At 36.7% G+C, this 20,376-nt stretch overlaps 1 protein-coding gene across 12 annotated transcripts in view; it reads right to left on the minus strand.

Annotated features, from left to right (window-relative positions):
* The window catches only part of LTBP1 (latent transforming growth factor beta binding protein 1), a 164,943-nt gene that overhangs the window by 97,441 nt on the left and 47,126 nt on the right, over positions 1-20,376 (minus strand). For all 12 annotated transcript variants that reach the window (XM_085543230.1, XM_085543233.1, XM_015857700.3 and 9 more), the window contains exon 5: positions 10,610-10,777. In XM_085543230.1, the coding sequence (XP_085399356.1) occupies positions 10,610-10,777 (168 nt within the window). The remainder of the gene's footprint in view (positions 1-10,609; positions 10,778-20,376) is intronic.

Here is a 20,376-nt window from a genome sequence, read left to right on the forward strand (position 1 = left end):
TGCTGTGGAATTACTACATCGCAAATGGTTAACATCAGACCTTTGAAAATGATTCTAACACAAACATACAAGGTAGTCCAGACATTTATTCAGATTTCTACAGTATGTTGATATAAATTTTCCTTTTCACTTAAGACACATGCAATAGAACTAAAATCTCTTGGAAAGCCTGCATTTGAAAATGCTAGCAACACTTTAAAATCACCATTTTAAAAACAATTTCCTGCAGAATACAAGTATATGGGTATACAGCAAAATAGTGTGCTGCAGTATTCAAATTTCACATGTGTCATTTTAAGCAGTCCTGAATAACTTATCAATTGCCACTGCCAAAATGAGAACACTGAAACCAATATGCTCTACGTCTGATGGAAACCAGAAGTTCCTATGTTCCCAGTACTTTTAAGGAGTACTTCTTACTCCTCTGCGTAGTTTGTGTATGCTTGAGCACACAATACTAAAACCTGTTAGATGATCTTGTAATGTTTTCGATAAAGAGAATAAGAGTTCAACAGAATTCAACAACTAACAAGCATCTTCATTGCTACAGGATCCTTCCAGGCGGTATTCTTCCTCTCTGCTGCCAGCTGAGCAGCGGTATCTGCTTTGAAGGATTATAAGATTAACAAGTAAATAGCCTTTAAAGACACTAAGATGTTTGCGTCACCAGGTTCTCTGCTCTGACAATATTGTATTAGTCTATTTCCAAAAGATGAACAGGACTCCTACATGAGGTAAAGTAGTAGCAACAGCCAGCAGTGTAAGGCAGAGAAAAGAGTTGCCTTAAGACATCAGACTACTTGGATACTATGAGTCAAAATGGAAAAATGTCATAAGAAACATATAAGATAAGTGGTCATATCTCTGTCACATAATAGCTCCAAAGACAGGTCATCAGAATCCTTATCTCTGAAAACCAAGTAACAGATATTTAAGCAGAGATCCATCTCATTTAACTTTTCATACCTTCCTAAGACATCCAAAGAGTGTTTCTGCTCAATATTTTCCACTCTGTCAGTAAAGAAAGGCTTATCCAGAAGGCTGTTTAGGACACCAATGGGCCAATCTACATGGCAGTGTTTCCCTAACACTGACTACCAGGTCCCTTACCCCGGCACCAACTCCATAAGACTTGGTGTGTGCCAGCCTTAGATCCTGAAGGCCTTTAAACAATGATCCACCGCATTCCAATCCACAAGACAACATTAAGTTTAGAATACAAAAAGAAAAGCCACAAAAAATAAAACAGCCATTAAAAATGTCCATAATCCTAAACATCAGGAGACTACTCTCCAATTATTGTAACATTACCATAGTGCCCATTTTGTGTGAGAAAATTTATAAGAAAAAAAAATCGGAATAGACTTATTCAAGTGGATGCCTATTAACACACAAATAATAGCTCATAATCCAGATCTCTGTGGACAAGTTATAAAAAACCAACAACACAAGCTATCTAAGATTTCCTGGCACTGGCTACATAGCCTATTTCACTGGCTACATCAGAAGAAAGTGGAAAGTTTTCTAGAGAGTTGACCTTGAGGAGGTGACGCAATATGAGAATATCGGGAAGGATATTATTCACAGTTTGTGTAATAAATAAGGTCAGAGGAGACCAGTGAAAAGCAAGAGGCTCAAATCCTAGAGTTCTCAAGGAGAAAAGTGGCAGAGTCAGTGTTAATAAATAGGAAAGCTAAAGTTAATCTGCAGGGAAAGTTCAGCTGAAAATCCGCTAAAAACCAAACAACTTCAACATGTTTGATTCTTGTTCTTTTTACAACACATAGGGGCTATATGAATAAATGTACAAGCTACGCATTCCTAAATACAATCAGCATTGACTGGTCACTCACAGTTCCAAGGAATTAAATGTGCACATAAGACCCCTGTGCTGATGCAGCCCCACTGCCAAGCTTCATGCTGCAGGGGATGTGTATGGTAATAAAAAAAATTCTCCTGCCCCAGATGCTATGATGGGAATCCTGGGACCTATGTAACTTCTCATTATGTAGAAAAATGCTGCTTCAGCACCTAACACAACAGGCTGAATTTAATATAATCAAATATGTAGAACAGAAATGATGGGCATATACTGACTGCAGGAAACTAATACTAGATGTATGCTATGAAGCTGGTCCCCTTTGGTTCTCTATACCTGTAGTTTCCAGTTTGGGATGTGCACACACCACAGGGTACCCAAGAATGTCAATTAAAGTGCTTTTTTTCTCTCACTCATTTAAAAATACATTAAAAACAAAGGTTTTTTAATCTTTATGTAATTTACAAATAAGAAAACATATACTAAGATACATGCTCACAAATTTCTTAATCACAGAGTTGATCCATCAAGAACTTTGGAGACTACTGCCTTTGAACCATGCACAATCCCTCTCAGGGAGGAATCAGAGAGGCTGAGTCCCTAAACCATAATAAGAAAAGTTGCTACAAGTTCTCCTGACCTTGAAGTACCTGAATAACATTAAAACACAAAATTTAACTTTGTAGTTCAGCTTATCATCTTAAAATTAAATCAGAATATAAACAGCATGAGAAATAAATATTTAGTTGAATAAGATGCAGATGAGAATACTCTCTGTGACCGGGCTTCTTACAGCTCAAGCCTCTTCCTGCAGGAGAAACAAATAGCCATTTCCCTTCTACTCATTGACCTGACCTCAAGACTTCGTAAGAGGTTTATTCAAAACAAGTTTAAAATTCCCATGGACATTTTTGATGCAAATCTTAATGCACCTCACTGAAAGATCACAGTTCCCTTTATGTATATATTCTTTTTATATAGAGATATGAATCTCAAAGAATTAAGTTGTGTGTAGTGAAGATACAGTTCACATTCCAAAAAAAAGATCCAGAGATCTCTCTTCATCTATGCTACCAAACAGGCCTCTTCACTGCAGAGTGCTACACAAATCTAAAAGTTTATGATAGATTAAGAGTGGGAAGGTTAAAGTTACACAGGTAGCACGCTAAACAGAGATGGGAATTATCTGGAGGAGAATAAAAAGAAAGATGGTAGAGAGAGGTTGAACTCGGGAAGACTGTGATAAGTACACAGCAGTGATAACTGCTTGTTTCCTTCTGATTATGTTACATCCAAAAGGACATGTTAAATACAGAACAGTTTGATAAGGAAGCTATTCATAATATAAGACACATTTTAACAAGTAGAGAAATCAGTCAGACTCTTCTGTGCTTGTATAAGTCGAAGGGAACCTTTTTTTTTTTTTTAAGCCAGTTGGCATATGCTTCATCTTCAGTGAGGTATGTGCAAAGACATTTGGTTTAGCAATAACAAAATTATAGCTGTACGAGGTAGTGTATTTATTTGAATATGCAACAATGTAATCATTCAAATAAATGCACTCTTAGTTCTCTTTTTGCAGCACTTGAAGTCAGATATACATAAACTAATCCCTATAAATTAAATCCACACACAGTAAAATAAAGCATTATGCTTTTTAACTTTGTGTTCTGTTTTGCTTTAAACATTCTCCATGTGTCTTTGAATGGCTGCAGGTGTGGATTTTGTACCATTTCCATTTGTGGTTTTCCTATGACTGCACATCCAAAAAACTGTGTTCTCTATAATACTCCGTTTGCTGAGTGCTTTCAGAGCAGAAGGAATTTTGCTTCATGGTGATGGTCCGAAGTCCTTGAGGTGAGCAAAGAAGTAGAAATGAGTTACCAACAGGCCTAAGTTCAACCTTATTAAGATTGTCAAGCTGAACAGTGTATTTTCTTTAAAGCAGCATCTGGCCTTTGTTAGAACCAGACGGGAAGATGTCAAATTTGAGTAATTAGTTTAAGATTATGAAGAAAGCTCACAGATGCTGTAAACTGTATGGTGGATACCATAACTATTTATTGATGACAAGTACTGATAAACACATGGGCGAAAGAAAGCATTCCTTCTGGGGCAGATGTGGTTATCAAAAACAAAGATATCATTTGTTTTTGTAATGTGAGCACAGGGGACCAAAAATTGAAAGTGCTCTAAAACCCTGAATGCTGACCAGACTGCAGGAGAACATTTGCATTACAAGCCAGAATTCAGGCCCACCTGTGGTTCAGATTCAGAAAGCCTACACTCACTACCTGGACTGTGAGTAAATAAATTCATTTTCTTGTCCTCTCAAGTTTACATTATAGGATAAATAGGGGCTGGAAAAAAAAACAAAATAATGAGTACCTGTTAAACTAATGATCACGATAAGTGATTCCTCCCAGAATCAACAAGCAGATGTTTTGCTTTGACTCTGCAGAATAGGAAATACCATTTTTTATAGCATCTTTTACAAGTCAGAGGATGTAAACAATTCATAAAATAGTTCTACTGTTATCTGTCTTTCTATTTTACCCTCTTGGTCCAGTGTTTGAGGATGAATACTTGGCCTTCACTTTGCTACAGCTGTTACAATGCTGCCGCATGAATAAATATCCCAAGCATGGCCATCATTTATAAAGATTGTATTTCAAATTAACAGCTAAAGCAGTGAATAAAAATGTTAATGTCTTGATCTTGAAAGAGTGCAAGAACAGCTCTGACAGGCTGACCAACTTCCTTGATTACTGTTACAGAAAATTTAGAAGCTAATCTTTCAACCAAGTTATCCAAGAATTCTGAAATTTTAAGTGTCTGCCAGTGTCTGTTAAAAGAAAAAAATATTTCATCTGGCAGCAAAAGAGCATAAAACAATAAAGTCTGACAGACCAGAAATGATAATTACAGCAGGAACAGTAGAAACAAAGCTTTTACCAAATAAGGCTACAAGGTAGCCACTGCAGAGAATAAAAAAGCAAACCAATAATACACAGGGACAGCTTGGTTCTTACAACATAACTGCACCAGAAGAGCACGAGACTATGTCAAATTCAAATGCAATAACCAAGAATATTTCAAAGCAACACTTTGCTTTGAACACAGAGACCACAAAACTAAAAGCAAACCACAAATTATAAGATCTGTTGTTCAGCTAAGCACCTGTTCCAGAGATGACTTCCTCATCAATTAAGATATCTCACAGAGCATAATCAACTAAAAACCTAACACATTTAATAAATAAATAACTATACCCCACACTTCTCTACAGTGAAGTTACTAAAAGGGATTCCTAAAAGTTTGCATGACATTTGTTTTCAATTATCTTAAATCTGCAATTTGAGAAGGTACATTTATACCAGCTAAGACTCTGTTGAACCCACAGGAATAGCGATTTGCTGGGGGACAAGTTTTGTGGATCAAAAAATGGGTTATCTGCTCACAGTGACACCATTTGAGTAAATACCACTTCATAACAGAAAAGAAAGTGTCTCTTATGACATACCGCCATTCTAGCAACTTTTAATCCAAGGGCAGAAAACTGAATGGGGAACACATCATAAGCTGTCAAAAAAGATTCCAATTTCTTCCCAATCAGCACAAATACTTCCAAAAGCTGCTGGTCTTTCAATCTGCCTTCCCCAGCACAAAAGCCCTCATAGGTCATCAATTTTTTCCTACAAAATTACTTACAAAAAACACCTTTTAACATGAAACAATATTGACAGACCTTCCTCAACAGCATCAGTTTAACATAGTAGGATGGCGTACATCATACAGAGCAAAGAACTCTTTATTACACAGCAAATGACAACAATAAGGTAAGGCTTGTCTCTTAGTAAAGAAATCAGCTGATGTCTACGTTGAGTTTATAAGCAATTCCTTTAGGAAAAAAAAAAAAAAAAGCTTAATGTCACTCATTGCACTTGTACCTCTTGTCCTACATTAACTACATGTGTTAATGTAACAAAATGTGTTGTCTCACAGATCATTGCTGTTTTTGACCAACACTAAAACGCTAAGACACTTCCATCATTTTTTGAGAAAGCAAAAAGCACTTGAATAAAAAGATTTATTCAGAAGTATCCATGGAATTACTGATCATATGTTCAGAATTTCAATCGACTCGTAGAAAAATAGTAACTGCTTTATCTTTTCACAGTTCGAGTAATTATGCTCCAATTATGACCACTTCCTAGATAGGGAATACTCTTAAAATAATAATTATGTAGACGACTCCTTACTGAATTCCCTGCAAATAACCCATTGCTTTAAAATACATTGGGCAAATTTTCTTTCATTACTTTCAACAGTAGACCAAATAAAACGTAAGTCACATTTTTATGCTCCTTCTTGGAAATTCATCTGCACGTAATTGAAAACTTCTGGACAGCCTCAATTATTGAAAAGCAGTTGTACAGAGTCAACACGGTAGAACAGGAAAAATCTCTGATAAAAACTTCCAGTAGGGAAAGTAACAACATTTGAATGGGAATGTCATTTGAGCATTATTCAGTAAGGCATAGAATAAGTAGATCACTGTGATCCACACTGAGGTTCTAAAATTTATAAGTCTGTCCAAAATACAAAAAAACAGACATTTTTATACAGAGAATTGTGCAGGATATATGAAAAGGGACCAGAAGAAAAGCAGGAGGAAACATCAGAAGGAGAAACAGAGGTACTGATGCACATTAAAGGTAGACCTAAAAGGAGAGAAGGAGAGCAATAACGCTATCACCATCTCAGTGGTCTTGATCTTTCCACAATATCTTCTACAGTCTTGGGAAAAAAATTTCTTAAACTCTTCTTGGTCTCCACCTGTAGGGCGCATTTTATTCCCTGTTTGGAATGGACACCGCCAAGCACTTGCACACAAAACTTCTGCAGAAAGGTATGCACTTCCACTGAAGAGCATGCAATACCTTTCTATTTCTTTTCCCTGAACTCCCCATTCATAGCAGCTTGAACAAACTGCTTTAAATAAGACACTTCAAATGAGAGGTAAAAATAAATCTAAGCATTAAAAGACTGCTTCCTTTACTAAGTTCTGTCATTCCTGTGCAATGAATAAGGCAAGGATCCTGTGGAAAAAAAAGTAGGATGTAAACCTATAATTAAATACATATGCACAATAGGGCAGAAATTAAAGAGTATGAATAACACTGACTTGAACATTTCTTAATTTCTTACCACTTCATTTTACAGTTACAAATTAGTCACTGTCCTCCCACTCCCCACAGAGAGAAAATTCATTTCAAAACTAGGGTATTTTGGAATGCAGAATAATTTTGAGGAGAAACAGGACACATTACTAAGTAACTTCAAAAGTGAATGAGACAGGAAGCTCATATGTTATTCTATATGCATCCTTTCCTATGCACATATACCAACTCAGTTTTACAAGCCTCTGTAGAAACATCAGAACTGAAAAACCATATAACCTTCACATGCACCAATCACGCAGAATAATGAGGATCATCTATTCAGCAGAATGTTTCCACTCAGATTAAATGCTTTCATTCTCCAAGTCAGAAAAATATGGGAGGTTGGTTTGTTTAACTGTGCAACATACCCCATTCACAAAAACGAAGCAAAAAGAGAAAAACACCGAAAAACTCCACCACATTTCACTGAAGCACACAGGCGATCAAGGAGATCCTTCCTTTTAAAACACCAAGTTTTCATCACCTTCCATTGAAATGCTGGAGTTCTCTTTATGAAAACAGGCAAAGTCTCAGCTACCTGAAAAGTTACATTTTCCCCGTTCAGTTTCTTTTTGTGGGTTTTTATTTTTAATGGCTTATCCATACCTAGTAAAATTTTCAGGAAACAGAATTTGTTCCTTGCCTGGACTTGCTGGTACCACGTTTCAGTTGAAAGGATCAACTAAGTAGTTTCAAGAATCTGAAACAACCCATGGAAAAACTTGAGCAGCTTTAATACAGACACTGCAGCTTATTCTCACTGAAAAAAATCAAAGGTCTTCTAAAACTCAACACTAAAGTTTAAAAGCTAAGCACTAAATTTTACTTTGGTCTTTATCAAAGATAATGAATTTTAAAAACAAAGCAAAATGACGCCTAATTGCAATCTGATATTGGAGAAGCTAAACTGAATCAAGCGTATTGCTTCTGCTAAGGAAATGCACTTAGATTAAAGACAACCTAATGATCTAAAGCAGCTTCCTATTTCCCATTCTTAGTAGGTGTCTATTATTAGACATAGGAGATCATTATCCAAATAGGGCATGCAAATTTATATTTTCTAGGTCTAAGGAAGAACAAACACCTAAAGACACACTGAAAAGATGCTGCTCGCTGCTTTAAGTATGAACTTGCTAACAGCATTCTGTTTCATAGTTGTACTTAAAGTATCAAATGGTCAGAAGAAGATTTTCCACTCATTTTTTATAAACAGTAAGTAAACAAGTATGGAGCAGCACTTGAAAAGCATGAAGCACAAGCAAAACATAATTCAGATGTTAAAATTATGGGAACAATAAATGATCTCATAAGATCCAAATTGCTTCTGCTTTATGTATCAGGAGACATCTTGATCAAGACGAGCCCTAGCTAATGAGACACTCATTAGGAAAACAAATGCACAAATTATTTAAATAAAATACGTCTTCAGCTCACTTCAAAAGCTCCTCAAAGTCTATGACCTATGACACAACTTGACCTACAGGTGTGGGATCTCTCCTCTCCCAGTAGTACAAAGTTCAGTTCACTCAGCATTTTTAACTGTAGAGCTCTGAAGTCACAGTTTAGAATTTCTCCTTACTCCTCCTCTGTAAAACTGATGACACTCAGAGACAGGGTGGTACCATTTTTTTTAGGGGCTTCAGGACAGATAGCCATAGACAGATTAAAAATGCCTCTGCATTGGCAGTGATTTGTTTTCTATCCATTTTTAAACATAATGCTCCCTTATCTTTCCATCAAAACTATTATGAAGTGCTTTTGTTGAATACTTGCAGCAGGCTATTGTACACACTGAATCACAAATTGCATGGCCCGAGGCCAGGAAGGAAGGTGTGGAACATGCCTTTACAGGTCAGTTTCCACACTCTTAAGTTGGTAAGTATTTGAGTGAAGGTTGTGTTACAGCACAGATCTACATAGCAGACAAATTACACGACTGCCCATTCTCAACATTTCATAATTTCTGTTTAAAAAAAAAAAAAAAAAAAAGTCACAAGGGGGGAGGGGAAGGGAAGAAAGGAAGGGAGGAAATAACCTTATCCTCTCATAAAAGTCAGAAAAATTAAATCAAAAACGTACTTAACAGCAGTTCTTGCCAAAAAATCAGTAAAGAAAAAAAAACTTGTATTAATAGTAAACACGAGTCTGAAGTACTGAAGTATTTGCCTTACCATCCCTTTCTAAAAACCTTTCCTCTTTTTAATGCTTCAAATCCACCATAAACAAAGTGTGCTGTATTGCTCTTTTAAAGCAGTTTTTATTATTCTTACTTCAACACGTATATATTTTACAAATATGGATGTTATCAAAGAATGTGTTACTCATTTCAGGAACTTTCATCTCCAGTCTGATAGTCTAGCAGAAGTCTTAAGAAAGGGAACTGCTCTTTGTATCATCTGTCTGGATGAAAAGGAGAATAATTTGAAATAGCTTTTTTCCTCCCTCAGAACATGAAATATAGTGCACTTTAAAAAGGGCAGTATTGGCCAGGATCAGCACTGCCTGACATTATGTTTATACTAAAAGGAGACTAAAAATTACAAGTTCATATCTGGCATTCTTTAAGTACAAATTGGCAAAATAATTTCTAAAGGTTTTGTTTGTTTTCTAGGTTTTGGTTGCATTTTTTTTTTTAAACAGAAAGATACAACAATATTTTCACAATCACAACTAAAATACTTCCCAGCAGCACTTACGGATATCATGTCATAAACCAAAAAAGTGTAACAAGTGATTAAGTGATTCATCTACATGTCTGAATTTCATTTAGCTTACCGGTCTAATACTTGCACACAAATCCCTACCGGCACCATATACTGCATAGCTAAAATATGCAAATCCACTAACCCAGACAGCTTTCAGGGTTTGTTTTAACACAGTCGAACACTTACAGGGTTTAGACTGGCACACTGCTGATACTTTTATTGAGCAAGCAGAAAGAATAAACAGAGAAACGACTGGCTTCAATAACCGGACTGAACATTATCTCAGTTTCTAAAAATGACAAATATGAAATTTGACTGATTCTCAGCAGTAAGGAAGAAATTAAACTCCCCTTTTTTTTTTTTCCTTTTTCTTTTTCTTTTTTTTTTTTTTCTTTTTTTTTTTTTTTAAATAAAAAGGACCACAGTCTTAAGGAGCTTTCAAACTATTTGTTGAAGACAGAACATTAGCTCAGTTTTTATGGGCATCTGATACCTATTCAACTAAAAAGAGGAGGAAACAGAACTTTTTGTGGAGTCTGATATCTTTTCTTTTTAGAAACACAAACTCGGAGGGACTATTTTTATCAAAAGCTTCAGCTTTTAGCACTCCTAGCCCTGCAGCTAAACATTCAAATGAAAGCTACTTTTTATTTTTTTCTCCCTGTGACACAAAAGAAACTTTTGGGTTCATTTCAGAAGGAGACCAGAAAGCTTGTCTAACAACAGAAAATGGTTCCTACCCAGCAAAGCCCTCCAAACAAAGAGCTGCAGATGCACAACTGGTATTAATAACAAAAATCTCCTCCCTCCGTTAGTCAAGAGAGGACAGCTAAGGACAAACGCAATTTCAGAGTACTTACCTACTCGGAAGTTAGTGGCTGTCAGCGTGTCAGCAGCATGGCCATTCTCACTGATGAGGGTGGTGGTATTTCCCTTCTCACAGTTGTTCTGACAGTTGCCCTTGGTACAAGTCACTTTGCAGATGCTGGGTGTAAAGACCACCTTGATGCGACCAGTGTGATTTCCCACTGTCAGCGGAGGCAAAGAAAAAAAGAAAAGTAAACAGACCACTTTGGTATCCATTGATTTCCTTCAAAAAGTTTTTTGGAAGAAAAAAAAAAAAAAAGAAAAAAAAAAAAGAAAAAAAGGCGGGGGGTAGAAAAAAGGCGACAGGTCTCCAGGAGGAGGGCAGTCTGCAGTGCTCTCTCTCATAGATCTCCAGTGGTGTCTCTGAAACAGGAGTAGGAAGCTTAGCAAACAGAGCTCCGGGATACGCTCCAAAACCACATTTAAAGTCAAGTCACTGGAGTGGGATTAGTAATCACAATGCTGCACTTTATTCACAGTCAGACAAAGAGCAATACCAAGGGCATGACAGCTTAAATAGCCAACCCTGACAGGCAGATGTAATGTAAAGAGGCTGGCTGTGCACCTAGGGGTGAATAAACTCTTGTGTCCTCCCGCATACTTTTCCTGTTTCTGCACTTATTAAGTCACTATTTGTAGCTCGACCCCTGGAAATGTTTTAGGCATGCGGCATGTCTGAAAACATCTGTCTCAAATCTCCTGGCACCCCAGCCCGAAGTGGTCAAACCTTGTGACGCAGCTGCCTGGACCCATTTTTTTTCACAGTTTTTTGGCACCATTTTTCCACAAGTATTTACATATTATAGACTGAGCTCTGCTCGCAGCCTTTCTTTAAGTAATAAATAGCTCAGTCAGAGAAAAGGGTGAGGAAGTGTCAGTAGTTGAAAATACTCATTTCTAAGCTCAAAGGAAGAAAAAAAAAAAAGCTATTTTTTGACTGTACTTTTAACTGTATTTCTGTACAGTCATTTAAAGAACTTACATGTAATGAGGACTGAGTAACTTCAAATTAAGCTAATTTGAACAACTACTTGTTATAGAATTTGACTTAAAACCAGATGTATTTAATTCCAAATCCAGCAGCTGAAGCAAGAAAAGATTAAAACTACTAATTAGTAAAATTAAGGGGAAAGAACAGGTGTTATTTATTTACAAAGAAAACATTTTGTCCTCTGCACACCTAATAATAACTTCAGTAAGTTCTAGAAGATCTACTGTAGTACCTCTGAGAACACTAACCATAAATCCTTTTATAACAAAGCTAACAATCCCAAGAAATGATGCACAGGAACAGAAGAACCTCCGTCCTCCTGTTATAGAAGTTCTTGGACAGTCATACAACCTAGTTACAGATTATCCCTCCAGACAACTTCTATTTTATTTTTAAATCTCATGAAAATGAAGAAAACCTTTCCACTTCAAAAGAATATAAAGCCTCTCATTTTTGGCTCTTCATAAACAAATAAATTAAGTTGAGCCAACTGTTTTGTCTACAGTAAAGGCATTGCTCTATTTGAACAGCAGCTGCATTACAGATGCTACCACCTTATTTCAGTCTGGAAAAGTACTTCGAAGCATATGAACACAGACACAGAAATAAACATTTCAGTTAAAGGCTACTACTGAGATTTTGGTCAATTTAGAGACACCCCAACTCTTGGATGTCATCATTTCTTTAAAACTTACTGATACACCTTTCCCAATGAACAGAGATCTCATAACTTCTGAACTGCTGAGGCTACAACTTCTTACAATTTCTAAGCTTTCCTTTTGTTAAACAGAGTTTCACAAGCAATTTGTGAATTCACTTTGTCTTTTATCTATACAGTTATACATATGTATATACATACACACACATATCATATATATAAGCATATACATTTATATATATATATATATATATACATGATCTGCAATGAGATCTTTATCTCTCTATACCTTTTCCTAGAAAAGCCCCATCCATTTTCTATTTTACATTTTCAAATGTTTTAGTAACATTTTTTTCCTCCAGGATGTGATGTAATTAAAAAAACATGCTTAGTTGAGTCACAAAAGTCAGTCTTGCCTACACTGTAAAAACTACTGTATTGGGGGACCCATGCAAGTTTTCCATCTTCAGTTAAAAACAAACAAAAAATTGGAAATAAATTGTTATTTAATTCTCTCATAATATTTTCTACAACATTGTTGTCCTCAGCTGTTAGAGAACTTGGTCACAACCTTAACAACCAATACTTTTTTTAAAAACACTAAAATTTCACCTCCTCGTTCACACTTTATCACAAGGAATCTGCAGCATGCTTCTTTCAGCAGAAGAAATGCCTTACTATAAGAATGAATGGCAATAGCAAACTTGCCTCTCTCCTAATTTTGGTGAGAAAACACTGGATTGTAAATTTGGAAGTAACAACACAGAAGCAATAGATGAACGGCACCTTCAAAACTACTGGCCATTGTCTACAGAGGGGAAGAATATCTATGAAGCAGTACTGAAATGCAGGTTTCAGAGGGAACAAAAAGACCCCAAACTATGTGATATAAGCCCTAGCCCCTACAAATATTTGAATAATTATTCAGCAATGTCTCTATTAGGGAACGAGTTCAATTCTCATGGCTATTCTTGCCTTACTGGGGCAAAAAATATGACAACTTTGTATTCTTTTGACACTGGAAGATTTTTTCCACCTACAAGTAACCTGTATCTTTTCCTCCACTAGCGACTCACTGTTTTTAACTTTCTCATTTCTTCTAGAGATATTTCTCAAGACCTCTGAGCTGAAAGTTAACCAGTGTATGAGAAGGAGCCAGGTGACTTGAAGGCAGAGACACCGCCTTCATCCTTCTCTGTAGCTGCACCACACAGTCTGAGTTTTAGAGACCTTAATGGTGCACATAATACATGCAATTTAAATTGAAAACAGACCGCAAACCCTTCAGAAAGGAAGCACTTGGCAAAAGTGCTGCAAGGTTAGCGTCTTGGACTTCCTCAAATCGTCTCCCCACCATATTTTTTTTTCCCTTTTTTCCAGTGGGTGGGTGGGAGGGGGTGTGTATCTATCTGTGTGTGTGGTTTTTATCTCTCTTCTGTGAAGAGGGGGAAGATTTAATCCCAAATGAGAAACAATATCCTTCAGTATTACTTAGATGGTTTGGCTGCGTGAATGTTTAAGTCACAATTTCAAGCTAGAAAAAAAGCACTTAACTGCCACAGCCTTAAACTCCTTTGTACTTGGACTAGTTTGTGTAAAAAAGGATATTCCATTTCTAAGGTTGCGCACACATGATTTTCATCTTTGAATTCCAGAAGCTTTAACTGATGATGCCACCGTGACATAGGAATGAACAGATCTGCAACTTAGATTATCTCAGATTCACTTCTGGAGAAAAATGAAGGTGCTACAGAACCACAACATACCTGAAATCATTGCTTTCATACAGAGAGATAAATGTATCAAGCTCTTCAAATGAATCTTAAACACATGGAAATGAAACACCTTCCTCTGTTCTTAGGTATAACATCAGATTGTGACAAAATATCAGCATGAGATTAGATAAATAAACAATCTTAATGAAAGAAAACACAAGCAGAATATATAAACCCCAAATTACAAAATTACTGGGGAAAAAAGAAAAAAAAAGCATATAACTAGAGACAAAGTCAGATTGTTGATTTACTGAAGACAAACACTATTTTCTTGCATTACCTAATCTTTATTCCTGATTTGGACAGCAAGTCTGTAATGGGGACACTCAGACAACTGCATCGTCACCCTGTCCCCTAGCCTACATTCACTCACACTTAAGGGCTCTTAGATACATCTGTCAAAGGAGATCAGTGGAAGAATGTACCCATAATTTCCAAAACCCATGAAACTCTCTAAGGACAGACTGAAAAAGAAAGATGTCTGGATAAACTGATGAGATTCTAGTTGAAAATTGGCACCACATATGTGTGATATTTTTTCCATATCCGTAAGTAACTATGATAGAATATTATGAGCACAGCAAGCTCCCGCTGTGATAAATTTATGATCTAACAACAACAACAACTGCGGGATAAATGGAAAATAGAAGTAAGAGGATTTCTTCATAGAATCCCTTCCACTGTTACAACAAACTTTTTTTTTTTTTTTTTTTTTTTCCTGCATTAGCCAAAAGGATGACTGAGTAAAAAGAGGCAGCTGGAAAGTCTTAGGTCAAGGTGGTCACAATGGTTCATGCAGCCACTCCTGGGCAGACTTATACAAGAAGGATTTCTAAAGAATCTCCTGGGTCCCTTTGTTTGTAAGGCTGCTGCCCAGCTTTAGCTTCTTTCTAGAAGAATTTGTATAAACACTTTTTTTCCCCCTTGGTTTTATGACTGCCCACATAGCTCCAGCATTCTGCAGAGATTTAACTAGACAGTATTCAATAGCTGTAGTGGATCTCAGAAGATTTGTGGCATGTCCCTGCTCCGAGGGAAGACAATAGACTAGTGAAAGCAGAACTGGTATTCTGGTAAAAAGATGACTACACTGCACTGTCTCATAGGTCAAGTGGGGCAAAGAGAAGAAAATATTTTAATGTGTTGAAAAAAATATTATATTATTGTGTGCATAATGTTCTCATGCTTCATAGTGATCTAATCAAAGGAGAGCATTTATTCACTATAAAAAACAAGCAGGGGTTTATACTGCAGACTTGGCTGGTAGAACTTGCTCATACCTCTCACATAATCCTGGCACAGAAATTTCTTCTGACTACTATTAGTGGTGTAGTGGGTTTTGCTGTTTTTCATCTCTTTGTTTTGTTTATTTATTTTAAAAATAACCTGAGGAAACTGAACTACTTGATCTGGAGGCTTTCTATTAATACCTCCAAAAATGACCTGAACTCAGTGTTTTCATGACACCACCTACTTTTTGCACTGGAACCAGTGTGTTTTCATACTCATATCTACACAGCAACTCATAAGGCCCGAAGATTCTACCTCAGAGAAAACTTATACCTGTCTACTCCCAAAGTCAACGTACTTTGTTTCCTATGTTCTCAAGCAATAGCCATGATGTGTGAGGAGACCTTCAGAATGCCAATCTATTTTTCCATATCAGAGCCAAGAAGCTTTTAAGTGACAAATAGATTAAATGTCTTAAATTCTCAGATGACCAATTCCCTTAGCCTCTCTTTTTTTCTTAATTAAACACAGAATAACAGGAAAGAAGCAAGAGGAAATTACTTATTTCCTAACAGAGGTGTCTCTCAGTTATTTTTACCAGTCCACCTGATTTAGTCCTTTCTACTAGAAATGTTTGCTCAGCCAAAAGGATAGCTGACACAGAATAAAAACTAACCATGTAAGTAAAATTATTAGAACTATTTTTGTCTTCACTTAGTCATAAACAAAAAGAAGTTTACAAAGATGAAATTTGGCTATTATAAGTTGAAACTTACTACAAGTTGAAACTTAGCTATTATACAGCCCCTATTAGGCACAGAAAGATGGAATAGGACTGACAGATCATATGATCTCCCCTACTGCCTCTACCCAGGATAGGATAAAGTAACAGCATTACCCAAAAAGTCTGTCTAGCCTACCCTTAAAAATTTTCTATTACCCAGACTCCACAGATTCCCAAGGGAACATATTCCAATGCTTAACTCTGCCTTATTACAATGATATTCCCAATACCTAATTCACATTTTCCCTGGTGCAATTCACATGCATTATCCCCTGTCTCATCTATGGCAAAGTCTGAAAAAAAATCTTATTCCTCTGAGAATCAATCTCTAACATACTTCAGGTCTGCTTCTCTGAATTCCCCTCAGTCTTGTTTTCTCCAGATCAAAACAATCATAACTTTTTTTTCTAGCCTAATAAGCTATCTTTTATGGGTTTCCATTCTTTCACGTTTTGCTTTTTATTCCCCTTATTTTATTCTTGCCTTTCATCAAATCATCTATCCAAAACTAGACATTATCACAGCTGACATCTGATCGTTGCTGGTGAGAGAAGCAAGATGAATTAATATATCAACACGAAAATGCTCCTGTTGATATGACTTATTTTTCTCTCCTGAAAATGCAATATTGGTACTCCATACTCATACCCAATCTGCAAGCTAGTTAAAAATGCACAAACATCCTAAATTCCTTTCTGATGTGTTGTGATGGATGTCACACTCACAAAGTGAACGTGGAATGTTCTATGCAAGGCCTTAGCAGTGCTCAACACAGCCCTTGTTAGCCTCTGAGCCTGAGAGGAAACCCTTCTGCATTCAAACCTCACATATCTAAAAAACAGGCAGAATAAGAGCCTTATTCTATTTTACTGTCATGAGCACAAGTCAAAGTCTGGAAAATGCATGGATTCAAAAAGGCAAGGCACGGCTGCTGAGTTACTTCATTTTCAGTTTATAGCATCTATCTCAAAGCATGGCAGTACATCCTCAATCTCATCAGCAGCTTTATCCTATCACATTTACACACCTCAAGCCTGATTCTCTTCTCACAAGCATTGGGAGTGAATAAACATGGCAATGAAATTAAAAATATGGTGACCAGCTTTATTTCATCTACGTTCCAGAGCCTTCTTTGATGCCTTCCCACAGTCCTGCATAAGGTGAAGTATATTTGCACACACCCACTCAAAGGTTTTGAGCAAGTAAGGAGCATCTCTAGCTGTCTTTTATTTATAGCTACACATTATTGACATGCATACAAGATACACATTAATGTAATTAATTCCAGCATTCTTTCTACTTTGTTATTCCTATAACTTCCTCTTTCTTATGCATTTCCATGATCTTATTACAAGTATTTCAGTAGTTAATAGAGATTAAATTTTGATATTTCACCACTTCTTGAAAACTTACCTCTATTGCCTTTTTGCATACCAGTATGACTAGTCAAAGAGAAAAACACCATCCAGCTATCTGTTATGGTGGTAACTGAACAATGGTCTCCACAGCTGCTTTTTGTTGCCATTCTTGTCATCATTGCTATTGCACACTTCTATATATAGCCATTTCTGTCTCTAGCCATGTTACTAAATCCTCACATCAACATTTCTGTATTGCTCCTTATTTACATGCCCCTTTCACAGCCTTCTCCCTCCAATCTAAAAAGAGCTCTCTTTGTCAGCTTCAGCAAATTTTGATCAACTGTGCCTGCAGTAAAAAAGCACTGCGTTTTATATAGACAGCTATCACTTAAATATCAAAGGAGAATATGCAGACACAAATGCCGAGACAGTTCCAAAGGACGTTCATAATTGTATTTTCATGCTCCCACCCAGGAGCCCTTCATTGCTAAATTCTCTTAGGGACACAGCTTTTATAGAGCAGGTCAAAGGAATTCAGGTTATTTAGGATACTTTTTGCTCTATACATATGAATTATGCACACGTTAGAAATCTGATTTCTGTCAGCAGATATAATGGATCACCTTTTTCTTCTTTCTTGCCTGTTCCACCACTTCAAAGATTCAGTAAGTGCCATCCTAGGCCAGAAAACAACCTAGCTTGGATTTCAGCCATTTCCCACATTTAAAATGATACAAAAACAAAACTCTAATCAATAGTTGGTAGTGAAACAAATATACCTATGATTTCCCTTTACATAGTAGTTTAAGAAGCTTCAGAAAAAATGCAGATGGAATGAACAAATACTGCAACACGATGTGAGATTATTGACAGAATGACTTCAAATATGTTTGATTAAATTTACTGGTTTATTTGTTTCAAAGGTATTACATGCTAACTAGATCCACAAAGGAATATGGTGCTAAAAACCTTAAATTTTAGTTCCTCTAATCAGTCATAGGTCTTTTGTAGAAGCAGTAAGATAAGTCAACCCCATGGAGTAAACTACCTATGCCCAATCAATGGAACAGAAAAGACTGCGATCAGTTCAAATTCTTCTAGGACTTACATCATTTTCTTTGAGGAAGCAGGACTATACTATGGCTGTAGTTCCAGGCCCCACCATGACTACACCATAGCAATCCTTGGGAAGCTTGACTTGAATCAATTGTTTTAACAGGGCTTAGTTGACTGCCCTTCTAAATCCAGAAAGGCAGACAAATGCTTCACCTACTTATGTAAGTAGGAACTGGGCCGTCTGGCTGCCAGTCTCTCACTAACCTTTTTCAGAGTGAAGTGCTTTAGAAAAAGAACTTTAAGCTCTTCTAGAGCCCCGTGCTTGAAAATTCACAACTGTGCTTCATGCTTGGGACAGATTTCTCCAGCATTAAGCAACCCATAATGAGATTCATGCATGCAAGCCCTGCTTAACTCCCATTCCGAGTAACACTATGCTTAGGTACCTTAAGTGTATCTGGGCTGAAAAGGTTTTCAAAGATATGGGAACAAAAGCCTTGAAGTCTCTTTAAGGAGCAGATAATGATCTTTGTATATAGGACAGAAAGCCATCCTACACACATCTCATTTCTGCAGTAATGAAGCAGAAAGGACTTCACTGCCCACTTCTAACAATCTTCCATAGACAGAGGCTGCTGCAGGTACTGCTGCAGGTACTAAACCAAGCCACACAACTTGCAGACATACTTTACAGTTCAGGTGAGCACAGCTGAGCGCACATTGTTAGCATCACTGACACACAAATATTATCAAATAAATGAAACAACTACTATCCAATCTATCAGTGGGATGATTTCAAGGTTGGAATTAGACATCTATACACTGGCAATGAGACTCATTCCCACCCTATCTAATTCAACACAAATTATCCATTTTGCTTAAGGCCATTTATCTAGGCTCTTTCCACAGCCAGGACATCAGACTTTACCATGTCCTGTGATACAATTACAAGACTTCAGGTGAAAAGCACTATTTCTGTGGAAAACAAATTCTTGAGATTGACACTATTTCCCCCACACAGGATACATAACTCCCTTATATGAGAAACCGAGCTTTAAGTGTAACACTGTAAAATTGTTTACCATTTCCAGGTACATTACCTTACTAAGCACACCCGTTTAACAACCTATTTCCTGAAAGGAAGCAAATGAAAAGCACTAAGGAAGTCAACAAACTGTAAACAGTGATAAAGTACATAATATCATGGAATTAACAATCCTCTCTACATGCTGAATCACCATTAAAAACCATCTCTCTCAGCACTACATGAAGCAGAGATCTTTTTTTACTTTCAATTTTCAGAAGGGTGGGATGCAAACGTCCACAGTATTTTTGTGGACGTCACTGATTCAGAAATCTCACTGGATATGAGAAAACCTTCTTGCAGTACATTTTGGCTACATTTGTTCATTTCTTCTGGCATGGGTGATGACACTGACATCAGAGAAGAACACTTTCACATTTCCTGTGAGTAAAACCAGACATAGCTACTTGCAATAGTCAGAACTAATTCTTGGTATCCAAAATTTTATCACAACAACCCCTGTATTAGCTTAGCTAAGGGACATTTAACATTTAATTGTGTGGGTTCAATCTGTCTATATTACCCAGCTGAATTACAATTTTTAAACACATCTTAGAGGTTTTCCCCTACAAAAAATTCTGGAAAGTCTCTTCCCTCTTTCTTCTCAAGAAATCTTTGAATTTGGAGCCAATTATCTTTCATCACAGCAGTTGAGATGCATTTGTCTCAATCCCTGTTTTCCTCTAACTATAACACATTTTGAACCAGTTTTTAATGATGTTTGCCAGATCACCGATCTGTTTTTCCAACATTTTTCCCCACACTGCTGCTTATCAGTCTTGGCCTCCATATTTTAAAGCACAGATGGATTATCATCCATT

Source organism: Coturnix japonica, chromosome 3 (assembly GCF_054131305.1).
Source record: "Coturnix japonica strain WE chromosome 3, WE-NBRP24, whole genome shotgun sequence".
Lineage (NCBI taxonomy): Eukaryota > Metazoa > Chordata > Aves > Galliformes > Phasianidae > Coturnix > Coturnix japonica.